Genomic DNA, 20,178 nt, shown 5'->3' on the forward strand with positions numbered 1-20,178 from the left:
TCCCTTCCTTTTATATTTCTGGACTATGTAAATGTATTTTAACCTGCAGACACATTAAGAAAGAAATACATTGGCCAGGCGTGGTGGCTCACGCCTGTAATCCCAGCATTTTGGGAAGCTGAGGCTGGCGGATCACGAGGTCAGGAGATCGAGACTACCCTGGCTAACACAGTAAAATCCTGTCTCTAATAAAAATACAAAAAAATCAAAATAAAATTAAAAAAAAAATAGCCGGGCATGGTGGCGGGCACCTGCAGTCCCACCGACTTGGGAGGTTGAGGCAGGAGAATGGTGTGAACCTGGGAGGCAGAGCTGGCAGTGAGCTGAGATTGTGCCACTGCACTCCAGCCTGGGCAACAGAACAAGACTCCATCTCAAAAAGAAAAAAGAAAAAAAAAAAAAAAAAAAGAGGAAATACATTGTCATTGTTTATTTTTAAAAGTTTGTGTCTGTATTCTTTTGCCGGGGCTGCCATAACACCACACCACGTAACAAAAGAAATGCATTTTCTGACAGTCGTGGAGGCCAGAAGTCCCACAGCAGGTGTCTGCAGGGTTGGTTCTGCCTGAGCCTATCTCCTTGGTGTGTAGACGTCGTCTTCTCGTTGTGTCCCCGCATGGTCGCCCCTCTGTGCGCCTCTGTCTCTGCAGGCTGATTTCCTCTTCGTATGAGGACGCACATTGGATTAGGGTTCACCCTAATGACTTTAACTCGATCACCTCTGTAAAGACCCTCTCTCCAAATAAGTCCTGTTCTAAGGTACTGGCAGTTAGGACTCTAACATACGTTTTTTGAGGGGACTCAATTGAACCCATGACACCAGGTAGCAAGTGGAACCTCCAGACTGTCTATCTCTGGTGCCACTGCCCAGTCACAGGGCTCTGTGGCTCTGCTATGCCAGAGATGCTCCAGTTGCTGGAAGATATTCCCCTAGCTGCTCTTACTATTTTTAAACCTTGAAGACCGTACCACCGCTGGCCTAATTTCAAGCTGTTTCCTCCCAGCAACACTGTTTATGTTAGAAACCTCATGAAAGAAAGGACTGGTGAGATGGTTGAGCCACACTCATTTCTCCATAAATTCATATTGATGACAATTGTGACCCAGGCTTTGCGCAAAATGCTGGAGATCCGAAGATACAGCAGAATCTCTGCCTTTTCTTTAAGAAGCATGTTGTCTCATATGGGTATATGATTTTTTAGATTGAGGGTACATGTGCCTTTTGTTACGTGGAAATAGTACATAATGGAGGAGATTGGGCTTCTAGTGTACTCATCACCTGAGTAGCGAACATTGTATCCAACAGGCAACCCTCAACCCCGGCTCACCATCCTTCCTCCCTCCCTGTTTTTGGAGTCCTAAGTGTCGCTTCTTTCCATCCTATATCCATGTGTGCCCAGGTATGTGTGTTAAACCCATGCACATTAGGTACCTGCATCTCTGGTGTTTTTGTGAAAGCAGAGACTCCAGACTTCCTGGAGCCTGCCAAATCAGAATTGCGCAGGGCTGGGAGTCAGGAATTCATTTTTTAAACTTTGCAAGGTAAGAACCACTGGTCAAGGAGAACTGGACAGCTACACAAATATGAAACTAAAGTAAGAAATGCCAAGACATGGACAAAAGGCCACAGTGGGTACCTAGGCACCCCAAGACACAGCAGACTGCCTGGGAGCTGAGCCCTGAAATGAGAAGATGAGAAGCAACTCCTTACCTTGACAACAGTGCATCAAAGGTGGAAAAACAGGCAAAGCGCACACTGTCTGCATCCATGTGGTCTACGTGGACATAAACACCTGCCTTCCAGCCTCAGGGCAAAGCATTCATTCTCCCTGCGATGGTCTCTGGGCAGGAGCCCCATCCTGGCTGGCAGGTCCAGCCACCTCCAGCACGTAGTAGTCACTTCCTTTGAATTGTTCGCTTGTTTTTCCTGTCTCAGCTACCTCCACTTTAAGAATTTAGAAAGCCAACTTCCCCAGGAGCCTGAGGCTTACACCTGCATGCCCATCGGGGTCTTACCCACTGCAGCCCCCATCCAGGCTTGCCTATACATTTTCCTCCACAGCTGCTCTTCTTTCTGCCAGGGACTGACATTTCCAAACTGTCAGTTTCACAGGTAGAGGCTGCTGCTGTGCCTCTTCAATGAAAGACCATAACCTATCCTTCAGTGTCAGCTGGCATCTTAAACTGCACACAGGGGCTGCACTATCTTTACTCCTCTTTGCCTTCTACTGATTTAGGAGCTGTCGTTTTCAAAGTTCCTCCTGCTGGAGTGGAAACTTCTGGGCTGACTTTTTCATCTCCACTTCCCATTTGCCTCTGTTTGCCTTATCCTCACACGCTCTCTTTGTTTGCTTTTTGAAATATTTTGAGTATTCAATGTCAGGTGTATTTCTCCATGTGAAACACATTAAACTCCATTATAGCAGTTTTTAAATGTGTGAGATATATAGTTGATCTCTATTAGCCACTCTTATGCACAGGACCCTTGATTATTTTATGAAATATTATTACTTTGCATATTTTGTACGGTTCCTTGTGCAGAAAGGTCAAGGTCTTCATATCACTACTACTATTATACAAAATTACCCTTTCTGCACATTTCCACTGACTACAATACTGCTTTTAGTATTAACCACATTTCACACAGTTAGAATATGTGAAGTTTTGGGATGCTCAGTGTGTGCTAAACATGGACAGAGGAAATGCATTCTGTAATTGAATGAATAAACATGCTGGGTTTTAGCACACGGTAGAGGAAAATTATATGTCCTCAGTAAAATGCCTGACATACGATTTGCAAACTGCAGAGAATCAAACTGATATTGGTGGCATTGGACTCTGCATTTCAGTCTGATTTTGGAAGATTACTTTGATCCGGGGTTGGCAGACTATGGCCTGTAGGTCAAAACCAGCCTGCAGCCTGTTTTGCTACAGCTCGCAAGATAACAATGACTCTTACATCGTTTTCTTAATTGTGAAACATTTACAGACAAAGAATATGCCATCGAGACTGCAGATGACCCCCAAAGACTGAAGGTCTACCTGGCCCTTTACAGGAAAAGAGAATCAATGTCTGATTTCAGCTACTATGAACAAGAAGGGAAATGTGTTACCAGCTTAGTTACCTAAACATTGCTGACTTGCCGTTCAACAACACTTCGCTTGACAGCCAACCAACAGGTTTACACCAAAAACCTCCCTGGGTGCAAACATGTCTGACTGCATGAGAATTCCTTTTTGGTTGGGCTCCTGTTCTTACCTGGCAGTATGATAAAGGTTTCATGCCAACATTTGCATTTAATCTTTCAAACCAGGTGGGGGAGCACCTTTACGCCCATTTGCAAATAAAGAAGTTCAGTGAAGTCACTTGCCCTGTCCAGGGTCACGCAGCCAGAAAATGCTGGGGATGGGAGGAACCCATCACTCAATTGTGGGAGCCTGACTGTACAACTGCACAGTGCTGTACCCAAGCACTCCTTTTGAATCCCGCAAGAATGTATGAGGTAGATTTAAGCAAGGGCAAATGGGATAAACCTCATTTCACAACATGCTTGATGGGAGTTGGCCAGTTTGAGCTATATGGACTGTGTGGATTCACATTCTGATAATTTACAGCCTGACTGACATAATGCCTACAACCTATTCTGATTGTAGGCATGATAGCATACATATCCATACATGCCATAGCATGTGATTTGACATTCAGGCACACAAGCATACACACACACACATATCGTAGTATGTGATTTGACATTTAAAATCCCAGAAATTTCTATTTAAGTTTCTAATGAAATCTAAATGTCTAGAAATCTTGTATTAATCTCACAAAACAGAGGAGGAGATTGATAATGAAATAGAAGCAAATAGATATGCATATAAAAAATCAAGATAAAAGTCTCAACTACCTATGCTCTTTATGTTCATAAGTGAAGGATTGTTAAGATTTACAAAATACCTCAATTAATTCATTTATACCAGGTCTCCTAACATATCCTCCTAACGTTTGACAATGACGTTGTTTAAAAAATTTTGTATAAAGTAAAAGGAGTTTCCTCTGAGAGATGCCCTCCCTGTGGGTAAACACCATGTTTAGGGGTGAATGCATGGTATAATGGAAATCCCTTAGATTTTGGAATCTGAAAGGCTGCAGCTTAAATCCCACCTGAGATAATTAGGCTTTTTTTTTTTTTTTTTTTTTTTTCTGTAACATTGTCTGTGAGCGACAGCATCTATGAGGACTGAAGAGATACACACGGACATACATCCATGTGCGTCCTCTGTCCCCTCCACCCACCTCTTTGCACCAGTTTGCGTCCTTTGCCATGCTATGTATAAGCAGAATACAGGCAGCTGTCTCGATCTAAAAGTTCTGACTTTAAAAACAGAAGCTTAATCACGTAATTTGTGAGAATGATTGCTTTTTGTCCTCTTTACTGGCTGCAAAACGCTAGCAAATCATAAATAAACAATAGACAAACTCCACTCCAAGCAAAAGCCACAGCTGATAGAAGGCTCTGAGAACCAGACCTTGAAAGTAAATAGCTGTCTGGGAGTTGCTGTCTCTTTGACCAGGGAACTTGAAAGCAGTGCACTCCGACGTGCCAGTTTAACTGGATCTTTGAGATAACACAGAAAATTTCAGTTCTAATTCAGGCTTCTCCTTAAGATGAATAAGATTAGTGTGCTGATAATGGAAACAGCTGCTTGGCAGAGTTTCTTACTTTAAGGCAGGAAATGAAGCCTGAGGACAGAAGAGCTGCCTGGCTTTATCAAGGACGATAAAAACCAACACAGATTTTCAGAGAGAAATAATTTAAAAGGTCAGGCGAAGTGAGAAAAACAACCTGGAATTCCCTGAAACCAATAAAATACATCTTGCCGGCCCCATCTTCTCACTGACAGACGATCGGTAGCGAAACTTTTATTTGCTGCATCCACAAGCTAATTGCGAGCCGTCAAGGGGTCTCGGGAAGAGCTCTGTTGGGGTTGCGGCCTGGGTTCTGCCACTTTGAACCCCACAATTCGGGATGGGTTTGGAGAGGGTGCCTCCCAAATCCCCTTCCAGACCTAACAATCGTTAACTCGCATGCATGTCATATTTGAAGGCTTATCCTATATTATTTATTTAATCCTCTCAGTAATTCTGGGATGTAAATATCCAAATCTCTATTTTACACGGCCGAAAGCAGGCTGAGAGAGATCAGGGCTCCCTGGCCTTCAGGGGCTAATTTTGAAGGGGATGACCTTCATGATGTATCCTCTGATTTCAAATCCGAGTAATTTTTCTCTAAAAAATTTGATGCATCTATAATATCACTGGCAAAAAAGTGAATTAAAATAGAAGAGAACAAAAACAAATTCTAAATAATTTTTAAAGGGAAAAATATTCTCAAATATGTATCTTAGAAAATCATGACTTAGTGATTTTCCAAATTTAAAATGTTTACCAAATGGCTACAAGGGGCAGGGCATTTTGCTCGGGTCCGAGGGGCACAGTGGCATTCACATGGTTTGTAAGATCAGTAGTTGGGGGGCCTAAAAGAGAATGAGCTCAATATTCTAGGTTTGATCTTGCTCATTTATTAAAAGGCAACCGTTACATTTTAGTAACCATTTGGATATATTAGTCTAGACATTTTGTAAAAAAGGATGAATAAATGTCCTTTATGCATTTAGGAAGTTTATAAATTGTATTTATTTTATGTAAGAATAAACGGACTGCTTTTCAAATCATTGAGAAAAAAATATAATGTCAACTCAAGGATAACTGTAATATTAAACAGATCAATACAGATTTTAAGTTCCCAATGCCCCAAAGAGATATTTGCCATTTTTAAAAATTATTTTTCCTTTTTTACAGTTTTCAAATAAAATAATTAAATAACTATGATGACCTTTAAGTTGGACGTGAAAGTCTTAAAATATTTTAACATTTGCATCTGTAATTACATTCCCAATTATCTCAACAACCTTCTATATGATTTATTGCAGGATTTATAACCACTTTTGACCAAATGTGAGATGCTGTCAGAGTCGAAACTGTTATTTATTTTATGGTAGAGCTGCCTAGTTTGAAATGCATCACAGCAGATAGTCTTTCTGTAATTACAATTTTATTCATTTGAATTGGTCCTTATAAAACTTACAAAGTCAAATATGATAAAGCAAATGAAGCACCCAGTATCTTAAACTAATTTAAAATCCACTGGCTCATTACTGGTAATTTTCAAAACTCCATCTTTTCTTAGCCTCAGACTCACTACTGGGGACAGCTTGCCCCCTGGACCTGAGCACAAATGTCAAAATCAATTTCGTGAAGCCTCCTTTCCCTCACGTGGCCCTTATTTCAGTGAGTGGTACCAAATACTCCCAGCAATCAAGCCCTCCACCAACATATGTCATTCCAGAATTATCTCTTCCTTTTCACCTGCTTTCAGGAGAGACTGCGGACTCTGTTTCCTAAGTATTTTCAATATCTGTTTTCATGCAAAACTTGTTTCTCACTGTATTTCTAGAAGTCTTCATATCCCTCAAACACACATTGCTACAACCACTGAGTACTCGTGATTCCAGACAGGATTCACGCCAATCATTCATGATGCCACTGAAGGATCAAGCTTTCTAAAATGCAGATGGGATTGTGTCTCTTTTGCTCTTTAGTGGAGTCTCATCGAGCAAGGACAGAAGGTGAAAGCCACATAAATATGCAGCTGAGATTCTCCACGGGCTGCTCCTGCCCATTTCTCCAGCCCCTCGTCCTCCACCACGTCCCCTTCACATTCCAGCTCAGATATCCCATCAGAGAACACTATCCTGGACCTTCTGTGCTGCCCCCGCTGGATGACCATCCATTCCTGCTGACTATCATATTGAATTGTACTTACTAGTTTATAAGACTCTCTGCCTCCGGACTAGCAGAGTCGTAAGAGCTGGGAATATTTTTTATTCACCTTGGTACCTGCCTGCAGCGCCTAACTCAGAACTAAGTTTGAATTGAAAAGAAAATAGGCATAACTTCCTTAATACTTGTATGAGGCTTCAGACCCACAGCAACAACCTTAATCTACAAAAACAGACACATAGCTAACATTGCTTTGCCTGTATTTGAAGTAATACAAAAGGAAATATGTCAAGAAATTATATAAAATATATACCCTCTCCATAAACATAGCCCTTGTATCTACTTTTATTTTGGACAGTGTGCTTGAGGCCTAGAGGCTTCAGATGTAAAACCTGTAACTTTATCCCTACAGATGTGCTACGTGGAGATTCTCATGTCCCAGCTTTATATCGAATGTGAACATCTGTGGGAAAAATAAAATCACGAAAGACTTCTGAGCTGATTTGAGTGCCGATGATGTGGTGATGTGTTAATTTAGCTGGGGTTTTTGAAAATTGTTTTTCCTATGTGGAGTTTCAAACACTTTAAAGAAAGAGCTCACCTAGTCTTTTATTTCATATTTCATTTTTATTTTATTCATTTTTATTTCATAATTATGAATTGTCAGCAATTCAGGATCACATAAATGGTGACAATTCTTCCATATATATTAACTGTCTTTAAACAAAAATGCTAGTGTTTTAAAAAAAAAGACAGAACATGTCTTCAATTATCTTAGAACTGAAAATAAAATTCTCTAAGTGCCATATATCTCTGCTTGTAAATTAAAATTACTAATTAAGATTCCGAGAACCAAATAGAAAATAAGGTTCCCTTAATGTTTCATTTTTAATACTGGAGGAAAAGAGCAATACATCGATGATAATCAGAATGTCTTCTTCTTTTTAAAGTGTTTCAGCCTCAAAATAACTTTTTGAATCTATGATTTAAAAAAATTTTTCTGATTACATATATTTTTGAGGCAGTCATCAAAGGGTCCTATTTGCATATCACTAAGGATGTTGCTTAATCTGTTATACACAGCCAAATGTGCAACTCTATATTCCAGGTCATGCTGTCCATCCACGGTGACAGTTACCATCATTTACAATTTTTGTTTGTTTGTTTTTGGTCTCATTCTGTCTCCCAGGCTGGAGTGCAGTGGCATGAGGTCAGCTTACTGCAGCCTCTGCCTCCTGCCTGGGCTCAAGTCATCCCTCCACCTCAGCCTCCCAAGTAGCTGGGACTACAGGTGCACACCACATCTGGCTAATGTTTCTACTTCTTGTAGAGACAGGGTTTCACCATGTTGCCCAGGCTGGCCTGAACTCCTGTGTTCAAGTAATCCACCCACTCACCTTAGCCTCCCACAGTTGCTGGGATTAGAGGTGTCAGCCACTGCACCCAGCCTAGAATTCTATTTTTCATTATTAGACTGTGAGTCCCTTGGAAGGAAACAAATCTTGTTGTTGTTGTTGTTGTTATTTCCCCATGGGTCAGCACACACAACTGCTCAACATATCTGTGAGTGGATGGGAGAAGGTTTCTAGTATAATCCACAACACACCATATGCAATTTGCCGAAGAAAAGCAGCTGAAAACCCATGAAGTCTCTTTCTAACTGTCATATGAGGCCAGAGTGTTTCTACAACTTAGGGAAGTATATACAGTATGTAAAAGATCTACATTCTAAGGCTGGGCACAGTGGTACACACCTGTAATCCCAGCATATTGGGAGGCTGAGGCAGGTGGATCAACTGAGGTCATGAATTCAAGACCAGTCTGAGCAAAATGGTGAAACCCCAATTCTACTAAATACAAAAAATTAGCCAGGTATGGTGGCGGGTGCCTGTAATCCCAGCTACTTGAGAGGCTGAGGCAGGAGAATTGCTTGAACCCAGGTGGCAGAGGTTGCAGTGGGCTGAGATCACGCCACTGCACTCCAGCCTGGGCAACAAGAGCAAAACTCCATCTCAAAAAAAAAAAAAAAAAAAAAAACACATTCTAAAAGTAACAGAAGGAAAATGTAGGCTAAACCAAATAAAATCTCCCTTTGTTGCACACTGCAAAAATCACACATTTATATTTTACATTAAATTTAGTGAAATCAACTGTAATAATTCTTTAAGCATAAGCAAAAGACTGCCGGGTTATAAATTGCCAATGTATGTTGTACAACCTTATGCTGTTTAAAATTTTATAATTCCTTCTCAGTGGCCTTTATCCAGAGAATCATTATATTTACTCTTTATTTTAAAGGTTTAATTTTGTTTTAAAAATGATAAAAATGCTTATTTAATTTTACCACACAACTTTAAGGTTCAAAAAATTCTACTTTATGCTAATTTTTTTGTTTAAAGCATTAGAGTCTATATATAATGAAAATAGTTTTATATTATAATTAAAATGCTATTTTACACAAATTATAAATATCTACAAGGTGACTCTTGCACAGGAAATGAATTTAAGTGCTTAAAATATAGATTCTTTCAGAATTGGTATTTGCAAGATTCTATTTTAAGTATAATTTCTTCTGGCAAGAAACAATTCCACTTTAACACTGGTCAGGCTCACAGAAAGACTGAATTCTAGACCAACATTTTTATGATTATGAAGTCCTTTCACTTTCATGTGTTTCAGTTTCAAATACACAAAAATAAGTAGTTCAACTAGATTGCTTTTAAGATCCCTCCAAGTGAAAAGGTCAACATGTATGAAGAGAAAAACAAAACCATATTGACTCCTGGGTTAACAGAAAGGTTAACAGGAAGTGTAGAAAGTCGCAAGTCTGTTTTTGAAAAATGATACTTCTTAAATATTTTATAATTTGAGAACAAAGTCATGTAAGTTATTTATTGCCAAGAACAAATCTGAAGGAAGATACTCTAACTCTTCTTCTAAAACGTGGTGCGCATTCTAGCATCCCCAACACACAAAGCCATTGCCTCTCTGCCATGTTCCACTCAAAGAAGAGATTCCCTGATCATGTTCCCACAAATTCCTTGGCCACAGCTGCAAAGATGTCAGAAGAGCCTCATTTACAGTGTGCACTATTGGTATTTCTGAATCATTTAACTTAGCATTAAATAGTTCTGCTGGGGGAGGCCATGGGAGAAGAAGAAAGAAGTCAAGACTTATCCCAAAGCTATATATTTGACATCCTTTAATGCTTCTCAACCATTCACTGAAAGAGCAAGCCATGTCTCCACCTCGTAAACCGTTTCCAGAACTCCTTGCTTAACAATCAGAAAGACGGACTGGCATGTGCCTGGCGTCACCTGGGTCCCTTTGGGACATGAAGGTCCCTCTCCGTACTCCTTTGTGCTTAGGCCTGGAGAGCACATTCTCCTTAGGCTTTTGACTCTAGAGGGCAGGAAATGACTTCAGGAATTTCTGCCCATTCCACCAACTCCCTTTCCTGTGTCCAGCCTGCCGCTGGGGTTGTGACTCTGTCATTAGCATTGTTTCCAGTGCCAGTGGGGCAGAGACCACGGCGTGTTCTCTGAGCTGAAGTTGGGTCTCTTCAGCAATAGATTCTATGACTCTGTTCTATAAACAGAGTCACAGAACATTTAAAGCAAATGAGAACTATATCTTCTTCTAAAAGAAAAAGTATTCTTGTAAAGAAAAAAAATCATCATTCTAATCATTGCTAATGAAGTAAGCTGCTTGAATCTATCTCTATGTTTATTTTACATTAAATAAGAATTTTTAGAGGTAAAACATAAACAATACAGGCTAAGTGTCTGATCAACTTCTCATAGTCAAAGGAACCTACGGTAAGTGTGATAAGTATAAGTATCTATTACTGTCTCACAAGCAATACCAGAAAATCTAATATCTAATGAAAATGAGAAAAAAGAGAGCCAATATGAGCTTCCACTCATATATCATAATTAGCTTTCAAAGACTAATATAATTCATTATGAATATAAACCTTGATAAGACAAAACTATGAAAATTTCATGACTTCAAAGCCTTCAATTAAAATTAAAATGCCTTATTTGAAAACCTGGTTTTTATGCACATGATAGATAAAATGCAAAAAAAAAAGGCATGAAATATTGAAATCAACTTTAACAAGCCCTAGATTTAAACAGCAAAACAAAATCAAATACAGAGCTTATGGCTCAAAGAATGAGTTTTTAAACTAAAATAAGGACAATGAGTTTTTCAGAAATTAATGTTTTAAAATTAATACAGCGGTAAAGAAAAATTATTTTGAATCTTAAATCGGATGACACAGTATTTTACTTCAAGAGGAAGTACAAGTAAGTGTTAGAATAACTTGGCCCTGGATCTAGTGAATGTCCAACCCTTCTCCAAATTCAGACTATCCAACAGGAAAGTTTACATGGCCAGTGGAAGGCTTAATTCGTATTGTTATAAGACAACACTCAATTTTTCCTTACCTTTTATCCTTAGTTAGCATTTCACTTATTTTCAGAGAGTGATTAAATTGAAAGTAATACACAGGAAACAAGGCTGGAGATGAAAATGCATTTCTTACCCTGGCAGAGGGGCGTGAGGGAGTCCCACTGGTACATGCCAAGTGGGTTTCGTCTACAGGTTGCGTTGCTGTGGCCGATCATTCGGTATCCAGGCTTGCAAAAATAATGCACTTTGCTTCCGACCGCTCCTGCAGTCCTGTTTAGAATACCCCCGTTCTTCAGGGGGTGGGTCAGACTGCAGTAAGGTGCTGTGGGCAGACAGACACACACACAAATAAGTGAACAAGCAAACAAATGGCCAGTGCCATTGCCTTGGTGAGAGTCTATAAACGAACGCCTTCTGATTTCCAAACAGTAGGAAATGAGCACCAGTAGGTAAGTTTGTTCTAAAGAGCATTCCACAACTCGAGAGTCAAGAGGCAAGTCTCTTACGCTGAAGTTGAGATCACCTGCAGCTGTGAGTCAGTGTGATGCTAGGATCCTGACTACTGTGAGAAGCATCAGGAGTATCCAATCTTCTGGCTTCCCTGGGCCACACATAAAACACACTAACACTAATGATAGCTGAGGAGCTATAAAAGAAACTGCATAAAAATCTTATCACATTTTAAGAAAGCTTACAAATTTGTGTTGGGCTGCATTCAAAGTCATCCTGGGCCATATGCAGCCCATGGGCTGCAGGTTGGACAAGCTTGGTCTAGAAGGATCATTTTGAAAGACCTCACTCACCTCTCTAAAGCAGGTTACTTACTTCAGTAAGCACATCTGTCACCAGGATAAAAGTGATAGGGTACTGCACAAGGCATCATATTTGAAACAAAAATATTCTCCATGTTTTTTTTAAGTATGGTTAAAACAGAGAAAGTAGAAATATATAACATGCTCTTAATCAAGGCCATTAACTTTTTTCCTTGTTGCTGTTGAGTGAAACTTCTGGACTGTACAATGACATAGATTTTAACCTTCTTTTTTAATATATGGGATTTGAATGAAATCTTTGAAGAAAATGCATTATCTTGAGTCAATAACAATCTCACAATAGTTTTAATCATCCCCCTTTGTAAGGAGACTTTTTAGAACCAGAGGCGGGCGTTTGTGAAAATAATAGTCCCACTCACCCAGAATGTCACATTTCTACGGCTAAAAGTCTCTGCATCTTATTTACACATTTAGACAAAGAAACCTGCTTCATTCGCACAAGGCGAGGTCACTACTGCACAAGGTGAGGTCACTACTGCCCAAAATCCTAGGAACTCACTTCAGACGAATTTAAACAATACAACAGAGAAAGTCGTTAAGAACTGGGAACCTTGGTTTCTTTTTAAAGAAGGGGATTTTAGATCTTCCACTTCCCTCTGGGGCTTCCATGTAAAAGCACACACATGCAGGTCTGAATGCCTGGCGCTGCTCCTTTCCTTGGAAATATATTCAGAAGAAACTTTCTGAAGGTTTTCTATCATAGTGGTGCCCAGAAGCAACATCTACGTGTCTGGCCCCAGTTGTCAACCGCGTTCCTGAGAGAAGTGTCCTCAGAGAATATTCTCAGCTGGGTGAGCCTCTGAAGTACCATTTCATTTTTACAACGGGCTGATTTTTCTTAAGTGAAAATCCACTATCATAAGAATCTCCTGATTCACTCCATTGGCCCTACCATTTTCTACTTCCAGTTGTTTCTAGACCAAATTTTTCTAAGTTTTGAATAAACCAAAATACTTAGTTTAGACCAAGTAGGAGTACAATCAGGCACCCTGAATTACCAATGCCTTGGAACCACTGTGCTAGCCAAAAAAAAAAAAAACAAGTTAATAAATTAGAAAGAACAATCAGACTGTAGATTCCTCTCCAAAGTCACAGATAAGTTAAATAAAGTCTGCAGGAAGTGAGACCATGAGGTTCGTTGGGTGTCACCTGTGCTTTATGACACAGCTCCATTCGTTAAGAGATATAATTTGCAGGATGAGCATCTAACTCTACAGATTCCAATAAGGTTCCATTTTCTTTTACTGTATTTCTTCTATCGCCAGGCTCTCAAAAATACCTCTTCTTTCCTAACTGACTTAGAATAAGACACAAAGGGCCCTGCAGGGGAAATCATAGCACAGAATACAAAGAGACTGGAGCACGGGCCCTGCCGGCCCAACTCCTGGCTGTGGGAAGAGGAATTCAGAGGAGCCAGGGCCCGGTCCTTCCACTCTGCTGGTGCAGCCTTGGAAAAGCCAGGATATAGGATGAAAAGTCAAGATATAGGATGAAAAGTCAAATGGGTACCCAGGGTGAGAGAAGACTGGGAGAGGTGGATACTCTGGAATTTCGGGGTGAATGCCAAACCAGTCTGTATTTTCAACCTGCCCAATACAGAAGCTTTCATTTGCTTCTGGTAGCACTGAAAGGGCATTGTTAATTCAGCCTGCCCTTAGCACAGTGTATGGAATTGTCCAGAACCACAGTTCGACAGGCATTTCTTTGTCTTTTTTAACTCAGATTTCAATTACAGTGATCCATTATATTGCTTTCATGCCTGAATGATCAACAGTTTTAAGTGCATACGGCAAATACATGTTGGGGATGCAATGAGTGGTCATGTGAGCATATTATGGGCTAGAGTTCCCTTGCCCACATCTTAATATTTTAGGGACACGTTCATTTAATCAATGCTCAAAAATTACTGGTGCTGACCTAGCAGAGATCACCGAGTCACCAACTCTAAGTAAAAAGCTGTGAGATAGATAGATAAGAAATTTGTTATATTCACATACGACACATATCTGTTTGTCTATCTGTCTCTCTGTCACTCTCTCCCTCTCTCCACTTAAACAACACAAAATTGTGTAGTCTTCTTCTCCCAAAATAGTTTAACAATGAGGCTTTTCTTGTGGTATGACAACAGATGAAAATACCTTTTGAAAGACACAGAGATCACTGTTCTCACAATTGAAGGTATAATCATACCACCAGGCGACTAAGAATTTCTCTTCAGGTAAAACAGGATAAATTATGTTCATCATGATTTTCTCTGTGCTGACCATGTTTGCACACTGGAAAAATTCAAACACCTTTAGGAGTCTGACTATCTGTTTTTTGGAACGAGGAGTTTGCTGAATGCAAATCCCATCATTGCATCAATGTCTTTGTAGCAAAGCTCTGAGTATATTTTACTAAATCTTCCAGAGGAAGAATGTCTGAATTTCATGACTGTTATCCTCACATCGAGGGCCTTTCAAAATCTTGATGCTTTTTACCATTTTATACATCTACCAACTAGAGTGAGCTGAAACCTTCTTCTTAAAGCTGTTGTTTTTAAGACTGTTTCCTGTTTTTCCCTTTGGATGCTCCTAGTCCCTAAAGACGTAAAACACCAACACAGGAATAAACGACCCTCCGTCAGCACACGCTGTCCGCTTCCCATACACAGTGAGCATCTTTCACGGGAAAACATAACTTCAAAGTTGTCAAGCATATTGTTGAGTGAGATTTTGAGAAATATTTAGATTTTTTGCTTAGTAATTGAAATGTGCTCAGGAATGAAGAGCCTGCCAACTGCTTCTGTAGGAAAGTTTAAAGACTGCTGTGGTCAGATCACATTGACGATTGTATACAGGATTTAATGTCTAATAAATATATTGACTGATTTGATCAATTTGTTATTAATTGATTTAGTTAATATAAATCACTGCTGGCAGAGAATGATTAAAGTATATAGAGAAAGGACAAAATAATTTACATTTTGATAAGGAAATATATATATTAAACATATACTTATTATGTACATGCTTATTTGTACGAATATATGCATGTACATATATGTGGTGTGAATCATACATAAAGAGACCTGCAGATAGAAAGACATAACTATTAATAGAAAGAGATTATCATCACTTATGCAATTAATAGAAATACAAGTATCTTTTCCTGTTTGTTTCCTTACCATTTAAACAAATTTTAAAATTAATTTTGATTATATTAGTTTATCTTTTGGAAAATGTCTTTGCTTTCTATGATATGAATTTCAACAGTTTGTAATTTTAACAACCAAATTCTAAATAATAAGCAACAAATTTCCTAATGTAGTTTAGAGGAATCATTCAGAATAATTCCCCATCATATATTTCTATTGTAGTTAATTATTAATCTTTAAGAAATAGGATTATATTGTAAATTTCTTTTTTTTTTTTTTTGTGAGACGGAGTCTCACTCTGTCCCCCAGGCTGGAGTGCAGTGGCGCGATCTCGGCTCACTGCAAGCTTCGTCTCCCGGGTTCATGCCATTCTCCTGCCTCAGCCTCCCGAGTAGCTGGGACTACAGGCGCCCGCCACCACGCCTGGCTAATTATTTTGTATATTTAGTAGAGACGGAGTTTCACCATGTTAGCCAGGCTCGTGATCCACCCACCTCGGCCTCCCAAAGTGCTGGGATTACAGGTGTGAGCCACCGTGCCCGGCCACATTGTAAATTTCTGTTTAAATTGTTTTATTCAATGAAAATCACCTGTTTTAAAATACTTTCATATAAAATCTAAACCTCATTTACTTACCTGCATAGCGAATCTTGAATCCTTTTTTACTGGTGGCATGGTCAGTGGACCAGCGGAGATATAACTGATTACTCCTGCTTGTAAAATTTGATTGTTCAGTATGATTCCCACTTAAGACTACTAGGAGAGGACTTTGCCCAGAAGAACCTAAGTGAAACAGAAAAACAAAAACATTCAGAGATGAGTGAGCACCTACAAAATGCATACTAGGTTTAGTTTTTTATTACAGTAGAGTCTACGTGTTCAATCAGACATTATTATTCCAAAAGGGGACAACAAATTCCAAATGACTATAGTGACAGATGTATTTTCTGATAAAAATAAGACAATAATCTACAAAAATAATTTCAGGTGCATATGCTATTAATGGCATATTTAAATGAGCTTTGTCTATAAAACAGCAGTAACTGAAAAAAATGAAAGTAATATGTATTGTGGTTAGTATTTATAACATCACACTTATACCGGAAAATAGAAACTTTCATGTAATACTAGTGGAAGTATAAAGTAGTAGAATCACTTTGGAGGGCTATTTGGTAATATCCAGTAAAACTGAAGGTTCAATTATATTTCTATGAACCCTAGCACATGTGTGCAAGTATTATTTATATAGTGAACATGTGTATTCTAGCACAATTTCTCATGGTAAATTTTAGATCAAACTAGTAATTTGGAGTTTTAAAAAAGAATTGAAGATTCCATGAAAAAGAATTAGATTCACACAGCATTAAAATTAACAAACTAGCTATACACATATCCACATAAGTAATTCTTAATATAACAGATTATTACTAAAAATATATATTTAGAGATAAATATAATAGGATAACAATTACATAAAAAATAAAAAATGCGACATATAAAATGTGTACGTGTAGATGATAGAGAAATAGTTATAAAACATGCATAACCATGACCCATACAACTCCAGCTTCAGAATACTAACTTCTTCTAGGAGAGGCACAAGTGGAATTGGATGTGGGTGAAACTTCCAAATTTACCTGTACACATTGCTTCTTTATAAGACAAGGGCCTAAAGTAAATTTGACAAAGGCCTGAAATGCATATCTAGTTTTTTCATTTTTCATCTGTCTGTCTATGGTATTTGAAATTATTTTTAAAACACTGAGAAAACACAATTAATACTGAATGTATAGGTAAGAAAAGAAAGCACAGTGGAGAGTCACCCGGCATCGCCCTCGTCACCATAACCCAAAGCCATTTATCAGGAGAAACTGCTTCATGGCACTGGAGCTGCCAACGACGCTACTCTGTCAATGAGCCCAACAGGATCTCATCCTCGTAAATGTGCTCATGGCATTTTGCATTTCACAGTTCACTCCTAGGGAACACACTATGGACTGGGAGAAGGCGGCTCTTGCTGTTGTTCATAATACAAATGCTATGAAGTAAAGTGACACCTGTCTTTGTTGTTACACATAAAATTTGATTTGTGCAAAGATGCTGAGAAACCACACTCCACTCCCTGTGGAACTCCCAGTCGGAGCAGTTCTCATGATTTGTTTCAAGTAAGACTGTTACGGACTAGAGTGGGTCCCCCTCGAATTTTACACATTGAAGTCCTAACCCTCAGGACTTGGAAATGCGACTTGAAAGAGAGAGAGGGAGGTTCCCTGAAGACATAACTAAGGTTAAATGAGGTAGTATGGGTGGGTCCTAATCCAATATAACTGGTGTCTTTCTAAAAAAAGGAGATTAAGACAGTCACACCCTGAGTGGGGGCCATATCTGCAAGCCTGGGAGGGAGGCTTGGAGGAGAGTCCTGCCCTGCCCACCCCGTGAGCTTCAGCATCCAGAACTGTGTGAATGAGGCCGGGCGCAGTGGCTTACACGTGAAATCTCAGCACTTCGCAAGGTAGAGGCGAGTGGATCACCTGAGGTCAGAAGTTCGAGACCAGCCTAGCCAATATGATGAAACCCCATCTCTACTAAAAATACAAAAAATTAGCTGGGCGCAGTGGCAGGGTCCTGTAATCCCAGCTACTCAGGAGGCTGAGGCAGGAAAATTGTTTGAACCTGGGAGGTGGAGGCTGCAGTGAGCCAAGGTTGTGCCATTGCACTCCAGCCTGGGTAACAAGAGCGAAATTCTGTCTCAAAAAAAAAAAAAAAAAAAAAAAAAAGAAAAGAGTCTGTTGAAGCCACTCAATTTATGGCAGTTTGTCATGGCAGCCCTAGGAAAGAAGTATGAAACAAACAAACGAACAAAAAACCACAACCCAAAACTAGCATATTAAATAACTGGGCAACGCTGACTTTGGTCAGAGTGAAGGAGGAGGAGAAGAAATGACATTAATAGTTCTCGCTGTGAAAAACGTCATGGCTAAATTTCCTGAGAGATGCCCTGCAAAAGAGTGGCTTGTATTTCATAATCAAAGACAGAGTGTGTTTGGTATGTTGGTTTGCTTATTTGGTGTTTAAAAGGATAATGTATGTTCTGAGATAAAATGCCACTGGGAAATTAATTAACCCGAATTTGTGATGTTTTGAAATGTCGTTTTTAATGACAGAACTTAAGATTAGGTTTTTTTTTTTTTTTCTTTTTCTTTTTTGAGACAGAATCTTGCTCTGTCTCCCAGGCTAGAGTGCAATGGTTCAATCTCGGCTCTCTACAACTTTTGCCTCCCAGGTTCAAACGATTCTCCTGCCTCAGCCTCCTGGGTAGCTGGGATTACAGACGCCCGCCACCATGCCTAGCTAATTTTTGTATTTTTTAGCAGTTAGACACGGTTTCACCATGTTGGCCAGGCTGGTCTCGAACTCCTGACCTCAGTGATACAGTCACTTTGGCCTCCTAAAGTGCTGGGATTACAGACGTGAGCCACCAAGTCTGGCCAATTATAGGTATTCTTAATCCAGCATCTGAACCCTCATTACGTTCTATCTGTTCTCTTTGTCTAAAATGTAACTAACCTTCTAGAAAGACTAGTCTTTAAAAGCACACATTCAAATTGGCATGTGCAGAAAACCAGCACAGCAGTAAAGGAAGGTATCCATTTCTGTTACCAAAATGGAAACTAAGTATTCTACCAGTGTACACTGTAATTTTAATTTTGACAGTCTTCTCAATCGAGTTTCATTATGATTAAAACACTGTGTTTTAAAAAGCATTATGGGATATCCACTACTTAAGCCACAGAGAGTAATATACGCTTGAGATAATAAAGTCTAAAATCAATATATTCAACAACATGTTTTTTGGTCAACCTATGAACTATAAAAGAGCCTGTCTTACAAAAAAAAAAAAAAAAGAGAGATACGAACCTGACATTTACTGCAACAAAAATGTCATCGCTTAAAAAAATTCATATAAAACTCTGAGCTTTCACTTTGCAGAAAAAAGTTTAAGACCAGAACAATCCTAGTCATTGATCTCTGATAATTTTGACAGCAAGTATTATGCTATTGTCTCTAATGTCTATTTTGCCTGTTGTTTATAATGGCTATGATCTGTCCAAATTTGTAGGAGATCAAATTGCAAGCCATGAGTGCATAAATTATTGATAAATATTTGCTCCTGAAAGTAAGAGACTTAAAAGCACAGCCAGCTATATTTCAGTTCAACTACTGTGAAATGAAAGAACATGCGTAAGTTCAAAATAATTATTTAAATATATTTTTATGTCCTTTGTAGGGATATATATGTCTATATATACACAAACACAAACACAGACATGCAGCCTGTGAGGCTGGATACTCTACATTTTAATTTTTGCATAATACCTAATAGGCCTCAAATACAGTTTACCTCCCTTCCTCCTCAACAAGAGAAACCCCATTTTTTTTTTTTTTTTTTTTTGAGACGGAGTCTTGCTCTGTCACCCAGGCTGGAGTGCAGTGGCTGGATCTCAGCTCACTGCAAGCTCCGCCTCCCAGGTTCATGCCATTCTCCTGCCTCAGCCTCCCGAGTAGCTGGGACTACAGGCACCCGCCACCACGCTCGGCTAGTTTTTTTGTTTTTTGTTTTTTGTATTTTTTTAGTAGAGGCGGGGTTTCACCGTGTTAGCCAGGATGGTCTCGATCTCCTGACCTCGTGATCCGCCCGTCTCGGCCTCCCAAAGTGCTGGGATTACAGGCTTGAGCCACCGTGCCCGGCCGAGAAACCCCATTTTTATACTTGCCTAATGAGTTCCTTCTCTCTACTCTACAGACTAAAGGAAAAGTTGTAAATAATGCATGTTTGTTTTACTTTACATATTAAAAAAGCCATGCTCTGAAAATGAAAATACTGCTCTCCCGTTCTCTGTTTCTATATATAAAAATGAGTTTAATTTCCAAGTTATTAATTCATTTTTGAA

At 39.3% G+C, this 20,178-nt stretch overlaps 1 protein-coding gene across 1 annotated transcript in view; it reads right to left on the minus strand.

Annotated features, from left to right (window-relative positions):
- CSMD1 (CUB and Sushi multiple domains 1) overlaps window positions 1-20,178 on the minus strand; it is a 2,034,615-nt gene that overhangs the window by 130,862 nt on the left and 1,883,575 nt on the right. The window contains exons 48-49 of the mRNA XM_015144705.3: window positions 15,863-16,009; window positions 11,391-11,579 (exon numbers count right to left, since the gene is read on the minus strand). Of these exons, the coding sequence (XP_015000191.3) occupies window positions 11,391-11,579; window positions 15,863-16,009 (336 nt within the window). The remainder of the gene's footprint in view (window positions 1-11,390; window positions 11,580-15,862; window positions 16,010-20,178) is intronic.

Source organism: Macaca mulatta, chromosome 8 (assembly GCF_049350105.2).
Source record: "Macaca mulatta isolate MMU2019108-1 chromosome 8, T2T-MMU8v2.0, whole genome shotgun sequence".
Lineage (NCBI taxonomy): Eukaryota > Metazoa > Chordata > Mammalia > Primates > Cercopithecidae > Macaca > Macaca mulatta.